Source organism: Neoarius graeffei, chromosome 16 (genome assembly GCF_027579695.1).
Source record: "Neoarius graeffei isolate fNeoGra1 chromosome 16, fNeoGra1.pri, whole genome shotgun sequence".
Classification (NCBI taxonomy): Eukaryota; Metazoa; Chordata; class Actinopteri; order Siluriformes; family Ariidae; genus Neoarius; species Neoarius graeffei.
Window position 1 is genome coordinate 49833009 of NC_083584.1, and position 27663 is coordinate 49860671.

The following is a 27663-nucleotide window of genomic DNA, read 5'->3' on the forward strand; positions in this document are numbered from 1 at the left end:
AAACGTTTTCTGTAAGTCTTCACAAGGTTTTCACACACTGTTGCTGGTATTTTGGTCCATTCCTCCATGCAGATCTCCTCTAGAGCAGTGATGTTTTGGGGCTGTCGCTGAGCAACACGGACTTTCAACTCCCTCCAAAGATTTTCTATGGGGTTGAGATCTGGAGACTGGCTAGGCCACTCCAGGACCTTGAAATGCTTCTTATGAAGCCACTCCTTCGTTGCCCGGGCGGTGTGTTTGGGATCACTGTCATGCTGAAAGACCCAGCTACGTTTCATCTTCAATGCCCTTGCTGATGGAAGGAGGTTTTCACTCAAAATCTCACGATACATGGCCCCATTCATTCTTTCCTTTACACGGATCAGTCGTCCTGGTCCCTTTGCAGAAAAACAGCCCCAAAGCATGATGTTTCCACCCCCATGCTTCACAGTAGGTATGGTGCTCTTTGGATGCAACTCGGCATTCTTTCTCCTCCGAACACGACAAGTTGAGTTTTTACCAAAAAGTTCTATTTTGGTTTCATCTAACCATATGACATTCTCCCAATCCTCTTCTGGATCATCCAAATGCTCTCTAGCAAACTTCAGACGGGCCTGGACATGTACTGGTTTAAGCAGGGGGGACACATCTGGCACTGCAGGATTTGAGTCCCTGGCAGCGTAGTGTGTTACTGATGGTAGCCTTTGTTACTTTGGTCCCAGCTCTCTGCAGGTCATTCACTAGGTCCCCCCGTGTGGTTCTGGGATTTTTGCTCACCGTTCTTGTGATCATTTTGACCCCACGGGGTGAGATCTTGCGTGGAGCCCCAGATCGAGGGAGATTATCAGTGGTCTTGCATGTCTTCCATTTTCTAATAATTGCTCCCACAATTCATTTCTTCACACCAAGCTGCTTACCTATTGCAGATTCAGTCTTCCCAGCCTGGTGCAGGTCTACAATTTTGTTTCTGGTGTCCTTTGACAGCTCTTTGGTCTTGGCCATTGTGGAGTTTGGAGTGTGACTGTTTGAGGTTGTGGACAGGTGTCTTTTATACTGATAACGAGTTCAAACAGGTGCCATTAATACAGGTAACGAGTGGAGGACAGAGGAGCCTCTTAAAGAAGAAGTTACAGGTCTGTGAGAGCCAGAAATCTTGCTTGTTTGTAGGTGACCAAATACTTATTTTACCGAGGAATTTACCAATTAATTCATTAAAAATCCTACAATGTGATTTCCTGGATTCTTTCCCCCCATTCTGTCTCTCATAGTTGAAGTGTACCTATGATGAAAATTACAGGCCTCTCTCATCTTTTTAAGTGGGAGAACTTGCACAATTGGTGGCTGACTAAATACTTTTTTGCCCCACTTTACACTTCCCTGTGAACGAACGGTTACTATAGAAAAAGTATTAGAATGAGTATTTTAATATAAACATATTATCTGAATTAAAGCCACCATTACTGTCAGAGCTGTGCTGTTATAGAAAATTAATAAACACCTTCTGACCACTCACGTTGGATCATTCTAGTCTGGTTATTAAATAAGCTATATTTTTAACATCTCGACTGTTAGTCATACAGTAAATAGTGTGTATAGCATTTGGAGATTGACGAGTGACAGCGTGAATAATACAAGATGTTATCGTTCTGCTGCCTTTGGAGAACCTGGGGACTGAACTGTACCTGTCTGAACCTCTTGAGGTGCAGGATGAGAACATCAGGCAGGGTCCAAAGGCTGAGCTTGATGCGGCCTTGCTGCAGCTGTTTGCAGTGTGGACAACGCCAAGCGTCATCTGGTGCCAGCTGGAACACCACAAATCACAGGAAACGGCCATAAATAACCCAACACACACGCGTGCACGCACTGTACAGCTACTCAGTGAGCAATTTTCAAGGCTCCATTCAACACGACACTTTCTCAAGCTTCCTGTCGTTCCACTTTAAGCAGCACGAGCTTTCAAACCACGCTCCCGACAGCCCCTGAACGGGCTAACCGCAGGGATTTTTTACACCGCGTGTGGCGCTGTTCCAGGCTTAAAGCCGTCTCTGCGGAATGGAGCAATTTATGAAACAGCACAGACAGCAGAAATGTTGGTTCAATGCCATTTAACATCTGTTTGAGCAAATCTGGTTTGAAGCAAAAGCAAGGGAAACGTAAACTTGAGGCAGCTTTTTTTTTAAACATTTTTCCTTAGAGTGGCCTAGTTATTACCTGCTCCTCTTTGGTGTAGAGCTGGAAGCACTGAGCGAGGGTACAAGCCTGGGGCTGATGGTGCTGCTCACGGTGCAGGTACACACTCTCGGCGTCAGGGATGTACTCTTCCTCCGTGTGGCCAAACAAACTGCAGGGGCGAGCCGTAACAACACACTCAAACTGTGCTCACTGCTTGATAGTCTCACTAGCCAGTTACGTCTTATTTTGTGTCTTAGAGGACTGTAATTTTAGTGTGGTTGCACAGATCCCTGTGGTAATTACACAGATATTCCACAGATGGTTGGGTTTTTTTTTTTTCTTTTAAAGATGGTCGAGCGTCGGTCTGTATTCTGCAGCGTCTCTTCGGTCCTCTAAGGGCTACGTTTCAGCAAACTACATAAGCACAGAGTGCATCAAAAAGCTGCAGGATATCAAACTGTATTTCAAGCAAAAGCACTCACTAATCCTTGGTCTCTTTGTCCCACTCCACGACGATCTTGACATGAGGAGGGCCCCCTGCACCACAGGATTTATATGCCCTGCAAAACACACATTAGGTCAGGGAAACAGTTTGAGGCTCCTGTCTTCCTTCATTTTTCGAATCCATCCAGTGAATCATAATAACAGTGTACACCACTGGATAGTGGTGGGGGTGGGTGGCATATCAGATATCATATCCTTCAAAAAGACATCATTTTTTTCCAAACTGGAAATCTTTACATATAAACAGACCTGACTATTTTTATCTTTTGTTCAGACCGACAATTATATTTATGCTTTATACTTCCATATTTATTCGATTTACCATGTAAGTGATTTTATATATATATATTTTGTAAACTGTGAATGGGGCGGCACAGTGGTGTAGTGGTTAGCGCTGTCGCCTCACAGCAAGGAGGTCTGGGTTCGAGCCCCGTGGCCGGCGAGGGCCTTTCTGTGCGGAGTTTGCATGTTCTCCCCGTGTCCGCGTGGGTTTCCTCCGGGTGCTCCAGTTTCCCCCACAGTCCAAAGACATGCAGGTTAGGTTAACTGGTGACTCTAAATTGAGTGTAGGTGTGAATGTGAGTGTGAATGGTTGTCTGTGTCTATGTGTCAGCCCTGTGATGACCTGGCGACTTGTCCAGGGTGTACCCCGCCTTTCGCCCGTAGTCAGCTGGGATAGGCTCCAGCTTGCCTGCGACCCTGTAGAACAGGATAAAGCGGCTACAGATAATGAGACGAGACTGTGAATGCTTCTTCGGGTATTTTAAACATCTCCAAATTATTTTTTTCCCTTTAATTTCATTTTATCCTTAATACAATACAAAATAATTTACTCAGAAATAAGGAGCAAAAAAGGGGACAAACAAAGGAGGCAAAAATAAAAGGGAAAGTTGTTTAAAAAAATTATTCACAAATAAACAGAGCCTGTGTATTGGGAGAAGTCTACAGTACCTTGCTTTTAGACTGCCTGGTTATTCATGGCTTTCTTTGCTTTATATGTTAGCCATTTTCTCCTGTCTTTTATTTAAAAAAAAATGTATTTCTTCATTTTCAACTCCTATGTAAGATTTTTCCATCACAAAAGTATATCATCTATGATTGACAACCAATGTTCATGACTTGGTGCTTCAGTCTTGAGCCAGTTCTGAGTAATGGCCTTCTTTCCAACTCTTTTTTATGAAGAGTTATAACATCAACGAAACTGAATTCATGTTAAAACTGTTGTCTGTTATCACCCAAACGAGGATGGGTTCCCTTTTGAGTCTGGTTCCTCTCGAGGTTTCTTCCTCGTGTCGTCTGAGGGAGTTTTTCCTTGCCACCGTCGCCACAGGCTTGCTCATTTTGGATAGATAAGTCATTCAAATTCTGTAAAGCTGCTTTGCGACAATGTTTATTGTGAAAAGCGCTATACAAATAAACTTGACTTTCCAGCCACCAGCAGGATCTTGACCAAATATTGGTCTCCTACATGCACACTTCTTTCCAAATGGCTTTTCTCTAAAGTTTTAAAGAAAATGATATCGGATAGATAACCCTATCAGGCGACTGTGACGGTTTTAGAATCGTAATTGTAAAAGAAAGTGCTGTAACAAAAGAATTAGACAGACTCCTGCTTTAGCTTTAGTTAAGCAGCTAAAATCTGGGCTGTAATTTGCTTCAAGGTCAAAACCCAACCTCTCCACAGTGGGATGGCACAAAGGAAATTCCTCCTGTGGTAACAAGTATGTGATCCCCACCACACCAACCACTCGCAGGCTGAAGGGCCCCACCTAAAACAAAGACGCCTGGGATTCAATTTTCACTTTTATTCATGATAACAACAACAACAAAAACGTCATTGTAATAATAATAATAATAATATATTGCAAATACTTCTCTACCATATCAACATATAAATAAATCAAAGGCTGTATTTTCTGAGCCTGTGTATGGTGCACTGACCTGGATATAAACGCCTTGTCTTAGCAGATGATGCATCTTCTCCAGAATTGCCTTCTGAAGAACATCCCAGGTTACAGTGCGCTCCATGTACAGTACGAAGGGAAGACCAAACCTTGGATACAGGAAAGAAGACCTTTAACATTTCTAACACATCTGTGCGGTTGTCTGGGAGAACCTGTGGTCAAATCTTCTACTAGCAGGCACTCGGTTTTCCTGAGCGGAAATATGTTACACCAACAAGTGCAAAGGGGGAAAGACAAAATAAATAAATAAATAAATCATATTTAATGATTTCACTCCAACGCCACTGACACACCCTGCCTACCTCTGCATTTATAATATTAGAATACATAGGGCCAAATTACTCACTTCTGATTGGTCAATCAAGGAGGGCTGTTTTCCTTAACACGGGGCCGTATTTCTGAAATGCTATTAGCTAGTTCGTTGCTTGGTTACGGTTACAAAAATTGTCAACAAAATAGCTTTTTGTAAAGAAGTTCCAATAAAATTTTGTAAACCACTTTCAAAATCCTCGTGTCGCGTCGCCGTGTCATGATGAAAGACGCTTTAGAAACCGATTCAAACGTGCAAGATAGTCTTGCGCCCTGATTGGTTCAGAAAACGTGAATGACAAATGTTGTGAACTTGAATGGCTTCCCAAGTATGAATTTGGCCCTATATATTATAAACAAGTACAGGTAGTCGTCGACTTACGACTGCGTTTGGTTACGACTGACCAGTCGTAAACCGATCTGGTCATAAGTGGGCCTGTGTTAACCCTTTGATGCAAAACATGGGTCAAAAGTGACCCGGCTGAGTTTTTATCTTCTATATCTTTGCAATAAATTAATTCCATCATTCAGTATTCAAGGTATTCCTCAATTAACTTGTTTTTGATCATCATACATCCTTATTTTATTTTTTCCTTTCTTACTTTTTGAATAAAACCCCTTTTTGTATCACTACCCTTCTAATGCACAACATGGGTCAAAAATTCCTGCATTCATTTTCCAGGTTATTTCATGTATGGCTGAGTGTTTCTATGATATACTTTTGAAATAAATTCATTTTGTCATTTACTTTTCCAAATATGCAGTAAATATCTTGTTTTTGTTTAGCACAAATCATCATTTTTATTTTTCCTTTCTTAAGTTATGAACAAGCACAGCTTTTGTAATTCTACATCAAGTTTACACACATGGGTCAGAACCGACCCGCATGCATTTACTCCAGCGTTTGGTGGGAACTGTGAATTGTGCTTGTGTCAGACATTTCACAGCTCAGCACAGCGCCCTTTGCCCATCTAATACATGTAAGTAATGTTTTTCAATTGTTCTAACATTACCTTAGAAAAAAATTGATTATGTTTAGGTTACCTTGAGAGTGAGTAGATTACTTGTCAGAAAGTTACAAGTAATTACTATTAGCTACCGAGCTGTTGACATATTCTACTTTAGTTAGCTAATTTTATTGTAGTTGGCTTAGCTAACTACATAGTTAATAAATAAATAACTGGCCCCATTCACTGCTAAAGTAATTACTTGAAACAAATTATTATTAAGACATTTAATTTTAAATCACACTTGGATGACCCACGTGTAGTAATATAAAAAGTATTTTTGTTCATAAAGTAGGAAAGAAAAAATTAAATTAATGATCTGTGGTAATTAAAAACAAGATATTTAAAGAATACTTGGAATATTCAATCATAAAATAAATTGATTTCAAAAGATAGCGCAAAGAAAACTCAGTCAGCATGAAATAACCTGGAAAATGAATGCGGGTCATTTTTGACCCATGTTGTGCATTAGAAGGGGTGCGCATATGTTTTGCATCAAAGGGTTAAATGAACGTAAGTATGTTGTGATGTGTAATGATATTGTAATCATCTTAAAGTCTTATTTTATCAACATTTTCTTGTTTCATTACCTCGGCTCATTATTTGGTTTAAGTCAAACACTGCATACTACACTGCATACAGTACAATTCGTTTAATATGTGCAAAACAAAAAATACGAAATACAGGTGTGAAATAGAAAACATTTTAGTTTGAAACATACCAAAATACAAAACTTAGTGACCGCTGGCATCACTGGTGCTTGGCTGTGGGTCGTCTACGTCATCATCAGCTGTTGCGGCGCTCGGGCTGGTGGGAGCATTTGCTCGTTTCATAAACCAGGAGCTGGGGCGGAAACTGTATGACGGAGTGCGTGAGGGAGCGCGAGAGAGACTGCGCATGTGCCTGGAGCTGGGGCGGAAACTGTCGTACGCTCAGCTAGCTCAGCTGGGAAACACTTCCCAGTCATAACCAGAAGGTCGTAAAGTCGATCGGTCGTAAGTCACATAGGTCGTAAGTCGATGACTACCAGTAATCGTATGGTTCCTCGTAAAATTAAGGATCAATTTCACTCATGATTTCGAAGTTTTGAAATTGCCCGAGTCACGAAATCATGAGTGAAATTGATCCTTAATTTTACTCGGCCCCATACGATTACTTATACTAATCTACTGACAGAACATTTATAATGGGAAATGAGTTGCCACTGCAATCATCACCATCTTCCACATCAGTCTCTGTCTCATCACCTGAGGGAAAAGTTACACACGAGCTTTTTTTTATTTAGACCAAAGCGTGTCACAGACATTTCATTAAGACCTCAGGGAACTGGGTCAACTTGTGGGAAATAGCTACGTCACCTTTAAAACTTTCATTTCTGCCATCTGTATGATGTTTGGAAAGATGCTAAGGCAAAGTTAGAAAGTAGCATAAATAAAAATATTTCCTTGTCATTAACCCTCTGGGGTTGAGAGCTTCGCCGGTGAAGTTCGACAGGTTTAGAATGAGTAGGTCATGTATTTAGATAAATATCTTCACGAGTTTTTTTATCATATAAGCATGATAAACATATTGACAGAAATGTTATACTTTACACTTTCCGATGTGCCCACTGCCAAATAATATTATAGTTTTTAAATGACCTAAATTAGATGAAACCAAAAACTCGTCACCTTCCTCAGTCACACCGGAGTCGGAGCGCTGAGCGTCCACTTACACATTCATAAAAGACTATTCACATGGTCACGGCATGATAATCACTTTCACTCTTGCGGTTTTGATTGGTTTCCGTTTCGTGGCGGGAACGCCCACCGTAAACAGGATAAAATCTGTCAGACATAGTTTGGGCTATTTGGAGGTAGAACTTGTTGCGAGATGGCATGCGGATTTTATGTGCTTCAGATGATTCAGGACGGTGATTCAATTCATGATTCAAGACAGCAATTCAATTTCAGGACAGTGAATCAATTCATGATTCATTTCATGATTTAGGACAGCGATTCAATTTCAGGACAGCGATTCAATCCATGATTCAAGACAGCAATTCAATTTCAGGACAGTGATTCAATTCATGATTCATTTCATGATTTAGGACAGCGATTCAATTTCAGGACAGCGATTCAATCCATGATTCAAGACAGCAATTCAATTTCAGGACAGCGATTCAATTCATGATTCATTTCATGATTCAGGACAGCGATTCAATCCATGATTCAGGACAGCAATTCAATTTCAGGACAGTGAATCAATCCATGATTCATTTCATGATTCAGGACAGCAATTCAATTTCAGGACAGCAATTCAATTCATGATTCATTTCATGATTCAGGACAGCAATTCAATTTCAGGACAGCGATTCAATCCATGATTCAGGACAGCGATTCAATTTCAGGACAGCAATTCAATCCATGATTCATTTCATGATTCAAGACAGTGATTCAATTTCAGGACAGTGAATCAATCCATGATTCATTTCATGATTCAAGACAGCGATTCAATTCATGATTCAAGACAGTGATTCAATTTCAGGACAGTGAATCAATTCATGATTCAATTCATGATTCAGGACAGCAATTCAATGTTAGGACAGCTATTCAATCCACGATTCATTTCATGATTCAAGACAGCAATTCAATTCAATTTTGAGAACTGAGACACTGATTTTTTTTTTTTTACTTTGACTTGATCTAGCCAAAGATCAGCTCAAGCAAGTGTAAATATTTCTTCTATTTCTGATGAGCAGATCGGTTGATATGTATGATGTAGTGCATGCACAGGATAAATGGCCAAGCAGTTTTACCAGAATTAAAAGTATTTTCCTCAAAAATAGTTAATTTTGCTCTAGTTTGAGTTAAGAGAGTAAAATTTGGAGTTGGAGAAAATTACAGAGTAATTGTGTAACAGTTGGTTGTGGCTCTGAACTGAGTAAAATAGTATAAGAGTTAATTTCAAGACACACTGAATAGAGTCAAATCCCAAAATAAAGTCAAATACCAGAGAAATGAAGGTGTTGTAAAAAGCAATTTTAACATTGTGCTGGAATGTGTGGAAAAACATGGCCTTACCCACTGTGACTTGACCTGATGGGATTAAGAGATGGCAGTGGGAGAGGTTTTCACTCTTCTCATTAAATGGAATGGAATTTTTTACACTTCTCATTGGATACCCCTCCCACTGCCAACCCTTTATCCCAAAACAATCGGACATACATTGTTTTGATGGCCAGTTAATTGTCAAACTCAATGGAGCAGATTTAAGTTTTTGTGCCTGAGCCACTCCTAAGACTGAACAGAATCACCTCAAGTGATCAAAACGGTTCGTCACAATGAGTAAGGTAACGTTTTTTCACACATTCCAACACAACTCAAACTACTTTTTACAACATCTTCATTTATCTGTTTTTTTTTGAAAGTACAATCATGACATGCATACCACATACATATTACTGTAGCTGAACTTGTGCTGAATACAAAAAAAAAATAAATCATATGACTTTGAAAATACTGTTTAGATTTGTTGAAATTAGCCCTGTGATGACCTGGCGACTTGTCCAGGGTGTACCCCGCCTTTCGCCTGTAGTCAGCTGGGATAGGCTCCAGCTTGCCTGCGACCCTGTAGAACAGGATAAAGCGGCTACAGATAATGAGATGAGATTTGTTGAAACTGACAAAAAAAAAAAAAATTCAGAGCATGCCAAAATCATTAGTGTTAGAAAATACCCTCAGACTCCAGAGGGTTAAAGTTGAGATGTAGAAGTTCACGACTGGCAGGAAAAACCTTAATTTTGAACAAAATTTTGGCAGAAAAAAATCCAACAGGTTTTCCCAAATTTTTCCCCATAAGGCATATTCTTCAGTTACTGCAGCATGTTTTCTTTTCACAGATACAGTTGAGGCTAAACATTTGTAAACAACTCTGCTAAATTCATTCAAACTCAAATTTTCACGACTCCATGTGTTACTATAAATGTCCTCTGTTAAATCAGTTAGGGTGCCTAGTTTATTACCTCCATCAAGAAGTCTGTGTTTTGAGGCCAGGTTTGTCTGTCTCTTTAGGGGTGTTCACACGGCAACTTTTACTCCGGTGTAGCACCGGGGCTGCCCCGGTAGAGCGTTCACATGGTACAAAGTTATAGCGGTGTAGCCCCTGAAAGCTGCTTAAACCGGTGCAAATCTAACCCTGCTCGGGAGGTGGTTTCAGAAATTTACTCCGGAGTAAATGCTAGTTTGTGGGGCAGCACCGATATAAAATGGGACGTCTGAACGCTACAGGGGTAGACTCGCTACGCGTGAGGAGAGTTGATTACATACGGGCATTGCATAATTTGCATCCTGGTATTTTGCGCTTCCAAAATGGCGAATATCAACAACAACAGAACTGCGTGTCTTCCAGTGTTGCCAGATTGGGCGGTTTTAAGGGCATTTTGGCGGATTTGAACATATTTTGGGCTGGAAAACGTCAGCAGTATCTGGCAACACTGGTGTCTTCATCCATGTTGTTTTCCCGGCGCTTGGTGATGCCATGACAACCGGGAAAAGGAAGTACATTTTCACGCATGCGCATATTTCATTTCCGCATTATTACTATCGTATAGCACGGTCGCAAAAACTGCCGTGTGAACGCAAGTGGGGCTGCACCGGTGCCAACACGCTTCTCTCTAGTAAGCAGGTTTATGACACGTGAACACTCCACAAAACTTACACCGGTGTAAGATATATCGCAATAAAATACATCGGTGCAGCATCGATGCAAATATGTGCCGTGTGAACACCCCTTTTTTATTTGTATGACACTGTGGCAGCAGGGGCGTGGTCGAGCGCCGGTTTGTGAACGGAGGGCAAGGCCAGGGAAGGCGAGTGCCGAAGCGGATGCACCTCTGTCTAATTAATGTTGTGGGTGTGTTCGTTTTTGCAGTGATTGGCGTAGGCTGATAAGGAGAGGGAGAGCTGAGAGAAGGCGGTCTCCCAACCAGTGTGTGTGTGTGTGTGTGTGTGTGTGTGTGTGCATGCGCGCGCAGGTGCATGACACCTTTTGGAAAGCTGAAAAGCAAAGTGTGGAATAAACATGGAAATTAGTACCACTACCTGCCTGTCTCTGTGCTTCAGTGTCCACCCCACTCAGGGACCTGCTACAGACTGTACGCAGAATTGCACAAAACCTACTGATCTGATTTCCATGAAATGTGGTGGAGAGGTGTAGGAAGAGCCCGTTCAATTTTGGAGTGGATCAACAAATTTATTTTCACTTCTGCTAGCATTCGCTAACGGCACTTGGCCTTGGTGCAAGTCTGCGCTCAACAATGCTAAAAGTCTAAAGTCCTTCCTGCACCATATGGCACATTGGGCGGCGCCGATCTCCGTTTCTGTAGCCCTCGGCCTCTCGCCAATTACATAGCTAGGGTTACAGTGGGGGGCTGGTCCTCTGGTAACCATTCGCATCTGTATTGCAGCGTGCCTTGCCAGACGGCAATAGGCACTATTTTTATAATGGTCTTTGGTATGACCCGATCGAGAGGCTAACTCGCGGTCAACAATGCCATACATCTTAAAATCTGGTAGATGGCAGTAAAGGTCAACCGTGACAAAACATAACCAATGTAGAAATATGACGACTCCATATCACAATCCACATTCACGATTACCAATAATCTTCTGCGATACACATGCAGGCACATATCACTTTGGAACTATATCCAGACGTACAGCGGTGCTTGAAAGTTTGTGAACCCTTTAGAATTTTCTATATATTTCTGCATAAATATGCCCTAAAACATCATCAGATTTTCACACAAGTCCTAAAAGTAGATAAAGAGAACCCAGTTAAACAAATGAGACAAAAATATTATATTTGGTCATTTATTTATTGTGGAAAATGATCCAATATTACATATCTGTGAGTGGCAAAAGTATGTGAACCTCTAGGATTAGCAGTTAATTTGAAGGTGAAATTAGAGTCAGGTGTTTTCAATCAATGGGATGACAATCAGGTGTGAGTGGGCACCCTGTTTTATTTAAAGAACAGGGATCTATCAAAGTCTGATCTTCACAACACGTTTGTGGAAGTGTATCACGACACGAACAAAGGAGATTTCTGAGGACCTCAGAAAAAGCGTTGTTGATGCTCATCAGGCTGGAAAAGGTTACAAAACCATCTCTAAAGAATTTGGACTCCACCAATCCACAGTCAGACAGATTGTGTACAAATGGAGGAAATTAAAGACCATTGTTACCCTCCCCAGGAGTGGTTGACCAACAAAGATCACTCCAAAAGCAAGGCGTGTAATAGTTGGCGAGGTCACAAAGGACCCCAGGGTAACTTCTAAGTAACTGAAGGCCTCGCTCACATTGGCTAATGTTAATGTTCATGAGTCCACCATCAGGAGAACACCGAACAACAATGGTGTGTGCATGGCAGGGTTACAAGGAGAAAGCCACTGCTCTCCAAAAAGAACATTGCTGCTCGTCTGCAGTTTGCTAAAAATCACGTGGACAAGCCAGAATGCTATTGGAAAAATGTTCTGTGGACAGATGAGACCAAAATAGAACTTTTTGGTTTAAATGAGAAGTGTTATGTTTGGAGAAAGGAAAAACACTGCATTCCAGCATAAGAACCTTATCCCATCTGTGAAACATGGTGGTGGTGGTATCATGGTTTGGGCCTGTTTTGCTGCATCTGGGCCAGAATGGCTTGCCATCATTGATGGACTACTGAATTCCGAATTACACCAGCCAATTCTAAAGGAAAATGTCAGGATGTCTGTCCATGAACTGAATCTCAAGAGAAGGTGGGTCATGGAGCAAGACAACGACCCTAAGCACACAAGTCGTTCTACCAAAGAATGGTTAAAGAAGAATAAAGTTAATGTTTTGGAATGGCCAAGTCAAAGTCCTGACCTTAATCCAATCGCAATGTTGTGGAAGGACCTGAAGCGAGCAGTTCATGTGAGGAAACCCACCAACATCCCAGAGTTGAAGCTGTTCTGTATGGAGGAATGGGCTAAAATTCCTCCAAGCCGGTGTGCAGGACTGATCAACAGTTACCGGAAACGTTTAGTTGCAGTTATTGCTGCACAAGGGGGTCACACCAGATACTGAAAGCAAAGGTTCACATACTTTTGCCACTCACAGATATGTAATATTGGATCATTTTCCTCAATAAATAAATAACCAAGTATAATATTTTTGTCTCGTTTGTCTAACTGGGTTCTCTTTATCTACGTTCAGGACTTGTGTGAAAATCTGATGTTGTTTTAGGTCATATTTATGCAGAAATATAGAAAATTCTAAAGGGTTCACAAACTTTCAAGCACCACTGTACAAAGTGGTTGCAGGTGCAGATTTGCATATCACAGAGGAGTCAACTTTTGTCCTTGGTGGAAACTTGAATCAAACTCTCGTTAGCTTTTCCCAAGCTTCTCGTGATCCTTTCCCAGAACATCTGCTCATTTACTTTTTCAGTTCAGTCCGCAAACGTCTTATAGGATTCAGGTTAGTGCTTTGTGATGGCCACTCTAAATCTTTCACTTTGTTCTCTTTAAGCCATCTTTGGAGGCATGCGTTCTTTGGAGGATCATTGTCCTGCTGGAAGACCCAGCTAGAACCACATGTGACGTTTCTAGCTGATGTCTTGAGGTGCTGCTTCAGTGTTTCTAAATAATCCTCCTTCCTCATGATGCCAGCTATTTTCTGAAAGCGCATCAAACCCAGTATGTAAATACTTGACCCGCTGGAATTCTTGCATAGTGAATAAAAGCTGAAAACGATTCTAGTTCTAATCGATTGCTTTAAAATGACCGCCGATGTGACTTGCCAAAAGTAATGCGTGGAGTTGTGAAAAACTGAGATTGAATATATTTATCCTGGGAGTATGTAAACTTTTGGCCTTAACTCTAGCTCTTTAGAGACACACAGTTTGATTTGGTTGGGTACAGCTGAGAAGCTGGTGTTCGTGTGTGTACCTCCGTCCCTGGTGGCCGATGCAGGCTCTGTTGCAGATCAGCAGGATCATCTTGTCAGCAGCTGTGTTTTTGTTGGGTGACGCCGGATTCACCGCCCCCTGCATGAACGATGGGGTGCGAGGGCTGTCATTGCCATACTTCAGGTTGTTCTGATTAAGGTTTGCAAGAAGGCTCCCTGTGAGAATAAACGAGGCTTTAGTGATGCAAAAGAGGTTCTTATCTTCTCTTGTCTAATTCGTTCTGTGGCACTTTTCATTCAGAAAGAGGTCTGGGGTTAAGGCACCTCTTTTGGAGCGAAGGCTTTCTAATTTGAATGTCTCAGGGGTTTCGAATGCAAAGATGGAGTCACTTTCCTGAATGATGTCAAGGTCGTCATCGTCGTCGCAGAAGGAGCGATGGAAACCATCATAATACATTTCAGTCAGGACAAACTGCAGAGATGAGAGCAACAGATGTGTTTACACATGTTTAACACCAGAGGATGAGAAAAAAAAAAAAACAAGCACAACACCACTTCACATCATTAAAGTGTCGTTCAAGTGATCTACCACCTGCAATAATATGACCAGGCTTACTGCAAAAATGCTGTTTCTGGAATGAGAACTGTTCTGGGGAGATGTGTGCATACACTCGGCCGTAAGTAGAAAAACCACCTTAAGTTTCTCCCCTCCCTCACCCTCTGCCAATGCTGCATGTCATCCTTGTGATACTGAGCACAAGAGCCTTTTTTGGTCGGAATTTCAGCGAGCGCAGATACAGAGGACTAATCCTACATTCTATGAACTAACGCTGAAGTTGCTTGTCTCTTTTTTTTTTTTTTAGTTTTTTAGAAATAGTATTGGGCAAAACAAAGGATTCTAAAGGTAACGAGTTAAACTCAAAATAAACAACATGCTCATCAGTGTGCTTTGTTGACAGATTCTATCACTAGTTTCGTACAACTTACAGGCACTGATCATCTCTGACTATGTGAAACTACACGAAGCAAAGTGAATACGCTAAACTGACTGAAATTAAGTGACTTCATGAAAAGATGTGTAACGACGTGACTACATGCAACTACATGAAACTAAGCGACTGTGTGAATGTGGAGTGAAACTGACTTCATGAAACTAAGTGACTACGTGCAACCGCATGAAACTTTGTGAAACTACATGCGAGGAAGTGTCTACGTGAAACTAAGTCACTACATGCAATTATGGAAAACTGAAATTAAGTGACCATGTTGCACTACATGAAGGTAAGTGACGCCATCAAACTATTGCAACTATGTAACTACATTCAAGTGACTATATGAACCTACGTGACACTAAGTCATACGTGGAAACTGTTTGACGACGTAAAACTACATGAAACAAAGTGATGACGTGAAATGAAGTGAGCCTATATGAAACTAAGTGATGACGTAAGCCTATGTGACAATGTGAAACTAAGTGACGATGTAAGCCTATGTGAATTGAAGTGACGACGTAAGCTTACGTGACGATGTGAAACAAAGTGACGACGTGAACCTACATGAAACAAAGTGACGACATGAGCCTATGTGAAACAAAGTAACGACGTGAACCTACGTGAAACAAAGTGACGACGTGAACCTACGTGAAACAGTGACGATGTGAACCTGCGTGAAAACGTGACGACGTGAACCTACGTGAAACAAAGTGAACCTACGTGAAACAAAGTGAGCCTATGTGAAACAAAGTGAACCAACGTGAGCCTATGTGAAACAAAGTGACGACATGAACCTACATGAAACAAAGTGACGACATGAGCCTATGTGAAACAAAGTAACGATGTGAACCTACGTGAAACAAAGTGACAACGTGAACCTATGCGGAACAGTGACAACGTGAACCTACATGTAAACGTGACGACGTGAACCTGCGTGAAAACGTGATGACGTGAACCTACGTGAAACAAAGTGAACCTACGTGAAACAAAGTGACGACGTGAACCTACATGAAACAAAGTGACAACGTGAAACGGAGTAACAACGTGAAACAAAGTGACAGTGAGAACCTACGTGAAACAACGTGACGAGGTGAACCTACGTGAAACAACGTGACGAGGTGAACCTACGTGAAACAAAGTGATGACATGAAACGGAGTAACAACGTGAAACAAAGTGACAGTGTGAACCTACGTGAAACAAAGCGACGACATGAAACGGAGTGACAACGTGAAAAAGTGACGAGGTGAACCTATGTGAAACAAAGTGACGACATGAAACGGAGTAACAATGTGAAACAAAGTGACGACGTGAACCTACGTGAAAAAAAGTGACGACATGAAACGGAGTAACAACATGAAACGGAGTGACAACGTGAAAAAGTGACGAGGTGAACCTACGTGAAACAAAGTGACGACATGAAACGGAGTAACAATGTGAAACAAAGTGACGACGTGAACCTACGTGAAAAAAAAGTGACGACATGAAACGGAGTAACAACATGAAACGGAGTGACAACGTGAAAAAGTGACGAGGTGAACCTACGTGAAACAAAGTGACGACATGAAACGGAGTAACAATGTGAAACAAAGTGACGACGTGAACCTACGTGAAAAAAAAGTGACGACATGAAACGGAGTAACAACATGAAACAGTGACAACGTGAAAAAGTGACGAGGTGAACCTACGTGAAACAAAGTGACGACATGAAACGGAGTAACAATGTGAAACAAAGTGACAACATGAAATGGAGTAACAACATGAAACAAAGTGACAGTGAGAACCTACGTGAAACAACGTGACGAGGTGAACCTACGTGAAACAAAGTGATGACATGAAACGGAGTAACAACGTGAAACAAAGTGACAGTGTGAACCTACGTGAAACAAAGCGACGACATGAAACGGAGTGACAACGTGAACCTATGTGAAACAAAGTGACAGCATGAAACGGAGTGACAACGTGAAAAAGTGACGAGGTGAACCTATGTGAAACAAAGTGACGACATGAAACGGAGTAACAATGTGAAACAAAGTGACGACGTGAACCTACGTGAAAAAAAAGTGACGACATGAAACGGAGTAACAACATGAAACGGAGTGACAACGTGAAAAAGTGACGAGGTGAACCTACGTGAAACAAAGTGACGACATGAAACGGAGTAACAATGTGAAACAAAGTGACGACGTGAACCTACGTGAAAAAAAAGTGACGACATGAAACGGAGTAACAACATGAAACGGAGTGACAACGTGAAACGGAGTGACAACGTGAAAAAGTGACGAGGTGAACCTACGTGAAACAAAGTGACGACATGAAACGGAGTAACAATGTGAAACAAAGTGACGACGTGAACCTACATGAAAAAAAAGTGACGACATGAAACGGAGTAACAACATGAAACGGAGTGACAACGTGAAACGGAGTGACAACGTGAAAAAGTGACGAGGTGAACCTACGTGAAACAAAGTGACGACATGAAACGGAGTAACAATGTGAAACAAAGTGACAACATGAAATGGAGTAACAACATGAAACAAAGTGACAGTGAGAACCTACGTGAAACAACGTGACGAGGTGAACCTACGTGAAACAAAGTGATGACATGAAACGGAGTAACAACGTGAAACAAAGTGACAGTGTGAACCTACGTGAAACAAAGCGACGACATGAAACGGAGTGACAACGTGAACCTATGTGAAACAAAGTGACAGCATGAAACGGAGTGACAACGTGAAAAAGTGACGAGGTGAACCTATGTGAAACAAAGTGACGACATGAAACGGAGTAACAATGTGAAACAAAGTGACGACGTGAACCTACGTGAAAAAAAAGTGACGACATGAAACGGAGTAACAACATGAAACGGAGTGACAACGTGAAAAAGTGACGAGGTGAACCTACGTGAAACAAAGTGACGACATGAAACGGAGTAACAATGTGAAACAAAGTGACGACGTGAACCTACGTGAAAAAAAAGTGACAACATGAAACGGAGTAACAACATGAAACGGAGTGACAACGTGAAACGGAGTGACAACGTGAAAAAGTGACGAGGTGAACCTACGTGAAACAAAGTGACGACATGAAACGGAGTAACAATGTGAAACAAAGTGACGACGTGAACCTACATGAAAAAAAAGTGACGACATGAAACGGAGTAACAACATGAAACGGAGTGACAACGTGAAACGGAGTGACAACGTGAAAAAGTGACGAGGTGAACCTACGTGAAACAAAGTGACGACATGAAACGGAGTAACAATGTGAAACAAAGTGACGACGTGAACCTACGTGAAAAAAAGTGACGACATGAAACGGAGTGACAACGTGAAACGGAGTGACAACGTGAAAAAGTGACGAGGTGAACCTACGTGAAACAAAGTGACGACATGAAACGGAGTAACAATGTGAAACAAAGTGACGACGTGAACCTACGTGAAAAAAAGTGACGACATGAAACGGAGTAACAACGTGAAACAAAGTGACAACGTGAAACGGAGTGACAACGTGAAAAAGTGACGAGGTGAACCCACGTGAAACAACGTGACGAGGTGAACCTACGTGAACCTAAGTGACTAAAACTACATGAAAGAAACTGACTACATGAAACTATATGAAAGTGACAATGTGAAAGTATGTGCAACAAATTGAAACTCAGTGACTACATGCACTGCATACTGTGTGATGTGACTACATGAAACTACCTGAAAATAACTGACAAAGTGAAACTATGAAACTAAGCGACCGAGACGACATGAAACTAAGTGCCGACATAAAACAGCGTGACTACACAAAACTAAACGCAATTGCATTTTTAATCTGCGGGTATGAATTATATATTTTCTATAATTCAATCTCTGCCACTTCCCTGTGTTTTGCTGCAGTAGTAAGCAGTAAGAAAGGCACATGATGAAAATTCTGCCAGTGAATCTACAACAAAAACATGTTGTCTGCAGGCTTTTGAATGAACACCTGATCTGGAGGAATCTTTGTCTCACGTGAAACAGCTTCTCGGAGCCTGGAGACAGTGCTGTTGAGGGGCACAGCCACACCAATCCTCATGCAGTGGGAGTACTTGCCCTGATAAACCACTGTCACATACAGGGGCCTGAGGGATAAACACACCAACACAGTCACAAGTCTTACAGAGTATATAATACGGTAATAGTGGTTAAAGGGCAACATGGGCAAACTGACTCAGTGTAAGCTTCTCACATTTTGTTAGGCCAACGTCAGTGCACACGTCACGTCTATAACACTGGAGATTGCCCAGGAGTGTATTTTAGTAATCTTCACAGCTCAAATACTCAGGAAAAAAGATCAGATAAATTCATTCCTGTGTGCTGAATATGGAATTCTAAAGCCTGTGTTGTTGATACTCTTGAGGAGAAAAAGCATTGGAAAACCTTTAGATGCTCTTTAACCTCTCTCTACATCAGAGATGGAGCGCTGGAAAGAGGTTTAGCATTTTAGATTAGAGATGTGGCTTCTGTAGGCATGTAACGATTCATGATATTGGGTTCACGATTCGATTTCCCCACGATATTTTTTGAAAAAACATAAAACAAAGAAAAGAAAACGTATAACCAGAAAAGTGCAACATTTATTTTCCTATTATCAGCTTCAATATTCCTTTTGTTAAATCTTAAAAAAACCCAAAAAACTTGTTTCATTTTCTTAATAACCAACAATTTTTTACGCACATCTGTAAAGGTTGGAGTAAAATATACCCTGTTAACTAAAGTATTCCTTTTATTAAAAATGAAAAACCTAATAATTCAGCCTTTTCTTAATAAACTCTTATGAACGTGTACTACCTTAATTTTCTTCTCTTTTCTTTATCTTTCAGCAGCCTGTAAAAAGAGAGCTCTGATTTTGTCTTAAGTCTATGTGTACAGTCACACAACAGCTGTCTCACATTTTAGATTTCTTTGTGCGTTTTCACGACATTACAGCTGTGTTACTTCCACCCAAGTTGAAGTCAGTAATTGTGCCCTCTGCTGTCTAAGCATTGCAATTACATCCAGGTAAAACTAAAAAGATTACGCAGTCTGATAATTTCAATTCATTTTTTTTTATTTACATTGCATTACAGGCACTGAGCAAATGCTCTTATCTACAGCAACGTACAATAAGACCCTGACATACCCACAGTAGTGGGAAGCCAGGGAGCAGTTGGGGGTTAAGTGCCTTGCTTAAGGGCACTTCAGCCATTCCCGCTAGCCCAGGGAATGACACCAGCAACCTTTTGGTCCCAAAGCTACGTCTCTAACCTTTAGGCCATGGCTTCCATGGCCCATCACTACTTCATTGATTTGAATAGTCATAGGACCACTTTAAGCTGTACATGCCACAGGGTGGGGCTTTATGGAAAAGTGGCCACAAAAAAGACATTGCTAAAGAAAACCTGTTCAGAGTTTGCCCGACAGCATGTGGCAGACTCCCCAAACAAGATGATTCTCTGGTCAAATGAGATGAAAATTGAACTTTTTGGCCATGTGTGGCACAAACCCAACACCCTGAGAACACCATTCCTACAATGAAGCATGGTGGTGGCAGCATCATGCTGTGGGGATATTTTTCATCTGCAGGGACAGGAAAGCTGGTCAGGACTGAAGGAAAGATGGATGGCACTAAATACAGGGTAATTCTGGAGGAAAACCTGTTTGAGTCGGCCAGAGGTTTGAGACTGGGATGAAGGTTCACGTTCCAGCAGGACAATGACCCTAAACATACTGCTAAAGTTACAGTGGAGTGGTTTAAAGGGAAACATTTAAATGTCTTGGAATGGCTTAATCAAAGCCCAGACCTCAATCCAACTGAGAATCTGTGGCATAACTTGAAGATTGCTGTACACCAACGCAACCCATCTAACTTGAAGAAGTTGGAGCAGTTTTGCCTTGAGGAATGGGCAACAATCCCAGTGGCTAGATGTGCTAAGCTAATAGAGACATACCCCAAGAGACTTGCAGCTGTAATTGCAGCAAAAGGTGGCTCTATAAAGTATTGACTTTGGGGGAGGAGTGAATACCTATGCACAATCCAGATTTCTGTTTTTTCATCTTATTGTTTGTGTCACAATAAAACAACAATTTTCACCTTTAAAGTTGTCGGCATGTTGTGTAAATCAAATGGCGCTAACCCTCCAAAATGCATTTTAATTCCGGCTTGTAATGCGACAAAACAGGACAAGGCACTGTACCTCAGCTTCATTCAAATATCAATAAGAGGTAATGAATGGTTTGATTAACTTGCTGGGAGATGAGGAAAATCTGGCATCATCAAAAATCACTTTTCCACTGTAATGCACTGTTCCTAGTGTCAGCGGCAGTACATGCGCTGGGGTTTGAAAGACATTTTGTAATGAAATAATGAACCAAATTGCTGAATACACAGCAAAAGCGTTCCTGAATGTCAGCGCAGTACGCTGCAGCAGCACGAGCTCAAATGTCAATTAAAATTCAAACTTCTTCCTGCCGGAGTTAAGTTTAATAGGATTAACAAAAACTTTGTGATTACAGTATTAATGCACGTTTATGATGATCTTCCAGTATAGGCATCTGTACACAATATTTACTCACGCGTTCAAACTGTATCCACTGTAGGTTTGAGCATCTCATCTCATCTCATTATCTCTAGCCGCTTTATCCTGTTCTACAGGGTCGCAGGCAAGCTGGAGCCTATCCCAGCTGACTACGGGCGAAAGGCGGGGTACACCCTGGACAAGTCGCCAGGTCATCACAGGGCTGACACATAGACACAGACAACCATTCACACTCACATTCACACCTACGCTCAATTTAGAGTCACCAGTTAACCTAACCTGCATGTCTTTGGACTGTGGGGGAAACCGGAGCACCCGGAGGATAGCCTGGGCCCGCCCATCCTAAGCGTGACGCGACACGAGGGCCTGTTGCGAGCTTAGTCTGGCCAGGCAAGCTATCTACAGCTCTTCCAAGCTCCCGAAAAATCGGGAACCAATCAACTTTGAGCATCTCCAACGGCCCTGGGTAGAGGCGTGTTCAAGGCACTGACGTAGTAGAACTGCGACCGGAAGCCATAGATTGTTTACAGAATCTATGCCAGAAGAGCTTCATTCATGCTTCCGCATCTATTACGCATAGATGCTGTATTGAAAGCATTCAACGGGAAGTTCTCATTGAAAACGGAGCAAAGAGCAGCCCTGGAGGTATTTATTGAAAGGAAGGACGTTTTCGCCTTGCTTCCGACCGGCTTCGGTAAGAGTTTAATCTACCAGTTAGTCCCGTTGCATCGCATACGTCAAAGGAAAGAGTGATGTGATTGGTTTAAGCTTCGTCACAGCCTTTTCTGGCTTCGACCAGTAGCAAACTGAGGCATTTCAGGGAGGCGGGTCAACCACGGGCTCTGGGAAACGGTTGGGCTTAATATCTTGGCCAGACCAATAGCTCGGAGAGCTTTGTCGCGTTAGCCAGACTACCCGGAGGAAACCCACGCGGACATGGGGAGAACATGCAAACTCCACAGAGAAAGGCCCTCGCCGGCCACGGGGCTCGAACTCGGACCTTCTTGCTGTGAGGCGACAGCGCTAACCACTACACCACCGTGCCGCCAGGTTTGAGCATGTTGTACGTAAAATAAATAAATAAATAAACACCACAACAGACTGTGCAGTAATACAAAAATGATCCATGTTGGGGTGGTGTAATGGGACACGATGCAAAGTGACGTTACCGCCTTAAAGTGGATTATTTCTGTATAACCACACAGTCTAGAGCAGTTTCTCAAACTTGTTCAGACCAAGGACCGCTTTATCCATTAAAAACTGCGGACCACCTGACCCCCTAAATATCCCGAACAAAAAACAAATGAGCCGACTTCAACAGTACGTTATAAAATTGCACGCTAATGAAATGCCAGTTTTACAAACAGTATAGCCAAGTCACTAGTTGTCCTTCTCTTAATGGGTAGAATGGCGCTCTGATAAATCAGTGAAGCAGTGTCCGGCTCCAAACTGGACAGTTTTAATCTCATATTGGGGGCCACGCTGATCCAGTGGCACTGCTTTGTTCTCTCAAACAAAGAATCATCACGTCTTTGCACTTTGTCCTTGCTCATGTTTCTTGTGCTTTTCTTCTGACTGACCCGGTCTTCGGCCACCGATCCGTTATCTTTGACAGTTTGATGCCAAGTCCAATTTGGTTACTCGTAGTTTCTCCGTATTGCACATTCTCTTCACATTCAGAGGTGACGCTGATATGAAAGCGTAACCTAAACTAACGTAGCTATAGGCAGTGTCGCAAAACTGTTGGCTTGCTTAAATGTCAGACAAATTCAAATAACAGGCTACTATATGAATTTATATCAGACTTTATTACTTCACTCGCGATGGAGTAAGCGGGGTGTGGCTTGTCTGTTTGTCTGTCAACAATCTAGCGTCTAGATGGTTGCGCCAACTGACTTCAAATTTTCAGGGTAGGTGGGCGATGGTCCGTAGATTACCCGATTAAATTTTGGGGGTAATCAGGTCAAGGTCACCCTTTCGGTCAAAATAAAATTTTCCATTATAACTCAAAAACGGTTGCAAACAGACAGACGTTTACTATTATGAGTATATAGGAACTCTCTTTCATTTGGCACTATGATCTTTGACCTTGAAAGGTCAAACTCAAGGTCATGGATTTTCAGAGAGCTGTAACTTGAAAACGGTTGATGGTAGACAGATATTTACCGTTATCAACTTATAAGTCGTCCCATACGGGCTTTCATTTGGCACCATGACCTTTGACCTTGAATGACTTTGAAATTTCAAACTCAAGGTCATGGATTTTCATAGGACTATAACCTGACAGCTGATGATTGAGAAATATTACCATCATCAACATATCATTATCTGTAGCTGCTTTATCCTGTTCTACAGGGTCGCAGGCAAGCTGGAGCCTATCCCAGCTGACTACGGGCGAAAGGCGGGGTACACCCTGGACAAGTCGCCAGGTCATCACAGGGCTGACACATAGACACAGACAACCATTCACACTCACATTCACACCTACGGTCAATTTAGAGTCACCAGTTAACCTAACCTGCATGTCTTTGGACTGTGGGGGAAACCGGAGCACCCGGAGGAAACCCACGCGGACACGGGGAGAACATGCAAACTCCGCACAGAAAGGCCCTCGCCGGCCACGGGGCTCGAACCCAGACCTTCTTGCTGTGAGGCGACAGCGCTAACCACTACACCACCGTGCCGCCCATCATCAACATATAGGTATAAAATAAGTGCTGCCGGGCGAGGTTTGTTTTGTCTGGCAACACTTCGTCAATATAGAAAACAACTCATCTGTGCTACTCAGAACTTTGCTTTTGGAGTCACATAGGCGATTTGAGAAACACTGTAAAATATCACATTTTATCAACAACTCGTGGACCGCCAGGGGTTGCTCGTGGGGACCACACTTTGAGAAACAGTGGTCTAGAGCAGCCTTTCTCAACCGGGGTGCCGTCTGGCTTCGTTGGGGTGCCGTCAAAAAATTATATATTCTAACACTGAAATAAATAAAATGAATTAAAATTCCAAAAAACGATAGTTACACTAATGCAGATCATGGCCGCCTCATGCATCATCAAAATTTGTCTCGCGGCCCCCTTTCCCATGTCACAACGTCACTGCCGGGGTCAGCGTGACTGCGTATATTTTATATGGGGGTGCCTTGAGAATTTGCATACTTCTGAAGGGTGCCGTGACTGAAAAAAGGTTGAGAAATGCTGGTCTAGAGTGTGTTAATCTGTTTATACAACAGCGATTTGCCAACGATTACAATGTTTAATTGATTAATGAATGGATTTTTGATGGTTTATAGTTAGATTTAATATTCTGGGACGTTTGAGAGACAAGTTAGATCCTGTTCTCATTTGCATTACATCCATGAACAGTTGCTCAGCCATCAGCCTCTCTCTCTCTCTCTCTCTCTCTCTCTCTCGACTCCTTCCATTAGGGTGCATCAGTTGCCCCCTAAAAATGAAAAGTTCCTCCGATCATGATGCATTTTTGTTTTTATGTTCCTTTTGGTAAGAAAACACACTGGGTGAAATATTTTGACAAAATTCAAAAGTTTAATGGTGGCACCAGGAGCTCAAAGTTATGGAAAAAGCTGCTATTTTATGACTTTTATGACAAAATTTCATGAAACATTATGGCACCTTATAGAGTATACCAAATATCTTAGATACACATTTTTAGTACATATTCTAAATATATTATCAAGCACAATTTGAGTTTTAGGCCCACTTTACACGGGGACGGTCTGAAACAAAAACGCAAAAGTCCTTTTTCGTTCTCACTTTTTTCCGCGTCTACACGACCGTTTTCAAGGAGGAAATCTGCGTCTATACGGTGACGCATAAATGTGTGGAATTCAATTGGATGTGCATGCCAGGCGGCTAGGTGGTGCTGTGAAAGACCTCCGCTATGTCTGCACGCATGCGCAACGTCTTCCGTCTTGTCTGATCTGCACATCTGCGCCGCGAAAACTTTGACTACTCTGGCTATGGTAAGTAAGAAAGTAAGAGCATGCTATACCCGCCTCTGTTCATTAACGGTATATGTGCAGATTCGGTATAGATGTTCGAAGGACTCCTGGACGTTTATTAAAGCTGCCAGAGCAGCTTGAAGGTCCGTTGGATCGATGTAATCAGACATGCTCTTACTTTTTTACTTACTTTCTTACTTCCCGGGCTGGCATGTACAGTATATGACATATGTATGACGTAAACGCGTACCCGACGTGAGCAGATCCGAGCAGAGTTTCGCGTATTGGGTAGTTTAGACGGATATGCAACGGGGGCTGTTTTTAACTTATCCACTCTGGAAGGCGTTTTCAATTTTTTCCATTTTTCAGCCTCGGAAACGCCGTCCCCGTGTAGACGAAAGGCACTTCCGATAAAACATTTAGTCGTTTTTACCCGACAGCAGCCTCGTGTAAACGGGCCCTTAGCTGTTCATTGAATCATTGTTCAACTACTTTTAAACAATACAAATGTATTATGGATCACATTAATGCTTCTCAATCCTTTGCAAAGGTTCTTAACATGAGCTCTGGGTCACAAGAAATCAATAAATGGAGTCCAACATTGTGATTCAAACCTTACGCGAAAACATAAGCGTTTTTTGTAGGGCTGTCGAAGTTAACGCGATCTCAACACATTAACGCAATCTCAATTTATCGCGATTAAAAAAAAAATAGTGCCGTTAACGCAAATTCTAATTTGGCCCTGCGAGTCACGCGTAGTCCCTGTTGAGGCTTGTCGCGCGCTGCTTCAATAAGAGTAAGTGTGAGTGATGGAGAAAGGTCTGTTAAACGGGAAGTTTCATTTCAGAAGTAGAGTGTGATGGAGTTGGTTTTGGTATGCACTTTGCAGTTCTAAAATACTTTTGTAAAGTGAGATTTCAGTATGCTGTAGCACTGTGATAGGACACTAATGGCCCTTTTCCACTACCCTTTTTCAGCTCACTTCAGCCCGACACGGCTCGCGTTTCGACTACCTCAGAGCAGCACGACTCAGCTCGCTTCAGCCCTACTCAGCACCCAAAACTCGCACCGTTTTGGAGTGGGGCTGAAGCGAGCCAAACCGAGCTGAGTGGGGCTAGGGGCGTGAGCAGACACTCCCCTGTGCACTGATTGGTGAGGAGGAGTGTCCTCACACGCCCACACATGCCCCACGAGCACGCTGGGATCTGTAAACACTGTGAACCCGGAAGAAGAATAATTACGAATTACGAGAATTATGAAGCCTTATGCGCCTCGCCTCATCTATACGCTCTTGCCAGTATCTGTTGGCGTTGTCGGTGACAACAAGCCACAGCACCAAGACCAGCAACACTAACGACTCCATGTCCTCCATGTTTATTGTTTACTATCCGGGTCGTGAGACTACTGCTTAAAAGCTCACTGATGTCACTGTTTGCGCCGCCTAACGACATCACATGACGTCCACCCACTTTCGCTAACTCCACCCAATGTGTCCACCCACTTCCAGCCAGCACGGTTCAGCGCGGTTGTAGTCGAAATGCAACTCCAACAGCCCCACTCAGCTCGACTCAGCCCAACTCAACACGGCACGGCTCAGCCCGACTCAGCCGCGTTGGTAGTGGAAAAGCGGCATAAATGTCTTTATTGAAGTCCAACTGCAATTTATTTTTGTTTGCACAGCACTGTGAAGTCCTATAGGCTGTGACTGAATACAACTCCAGCACAATTTTTATTTTCTTTTGTCACATGTCTGAACTGAGACACAGTAGTATGTGACTACGTTTTATATTTGAGACTACAGCTCCCTAATCCATCACAATATCGAATTTTGTGTTTTGTATGTTCAGCACTGCCTAGTATGTGAGTGAATAAACTCCCGTACCATTTTCTCTTGTCCCAGCAGTTTTTAACAAGTACTTTTAGCATAAAATGTGTTCACCATTTTAATTGTAACATTTCACTTTAAAAGCCTTATTCATTTACATAGATTTTAAAAATGCGATTAATCGCGATTAACTATATGAAATTCTGAGATTAATCGCGATTAAATTTTTTAATCGTTTGACAGCCCTAGTTTTTCGGCAAAAAATGAACCTCATGGTGCCACCATTAGACTTTTGAATATGGTCAAAAAATTTTACAGGATGTCTTTATTGGTGAAAAGGAACACCCAAACAAAAATGCATCAGATTTTATGAAAGTGAGGGAAACTGATGCACCCTACCTTCCATAGATGGTTAGATAAATATCTCCCAACAAAAAACTTCGCCACATCAAGAATTCTATAGACCCCTTCGCATGTTTGTAAACAAAC

The 27663-nt window shown here is 42.1% G+C and overlaps 1 protein-coding gene across 2 annotated transcripts in view; it reads right to left on the reverse strand.

The window, feature by feature from the left end:
• The window catches only part of usp31 (ubiquitin specific peptidase 31), a 114364-nt gene that overhangs the window by 22386 nt on the left and 64315 nt on the right, over window positions 1-27663 (reverse strand). For both annotated transcript variants that reach the window (XM_060943117.1, XM_060943116.1), the window contains exons 5-12: window positions 18814-18949; window positions 14173-14320; window positions 13890-14064; window positions 4597-4708; window positions 4330-4424; window positions 2634-2711; window positions 2191-2320; window positions 1662-1781 (exon numbers count right to left, since the gene is read on the reverse strand). In XM_060943117.1, the coding sequence (XP_060799100.1) occupies window positions 1662-1781; window positions 2191-2320; window positions 2634-2711; window positions 4330-4424; window positions 4597-4708; window positions 13890-14064; window positions 14173-14320; window positions 18814-18949 (994 nt within the window). The remainder of the gene's footprint in view (window positions 1-1661; window positions 1782-2190; window positions 2321-2633; window positions 2712-4329; window positions 4425-4596; window positions 4709-13889; window positions 14065-14172; window positions 14321-18813; window positions 18950-27663) is intronic.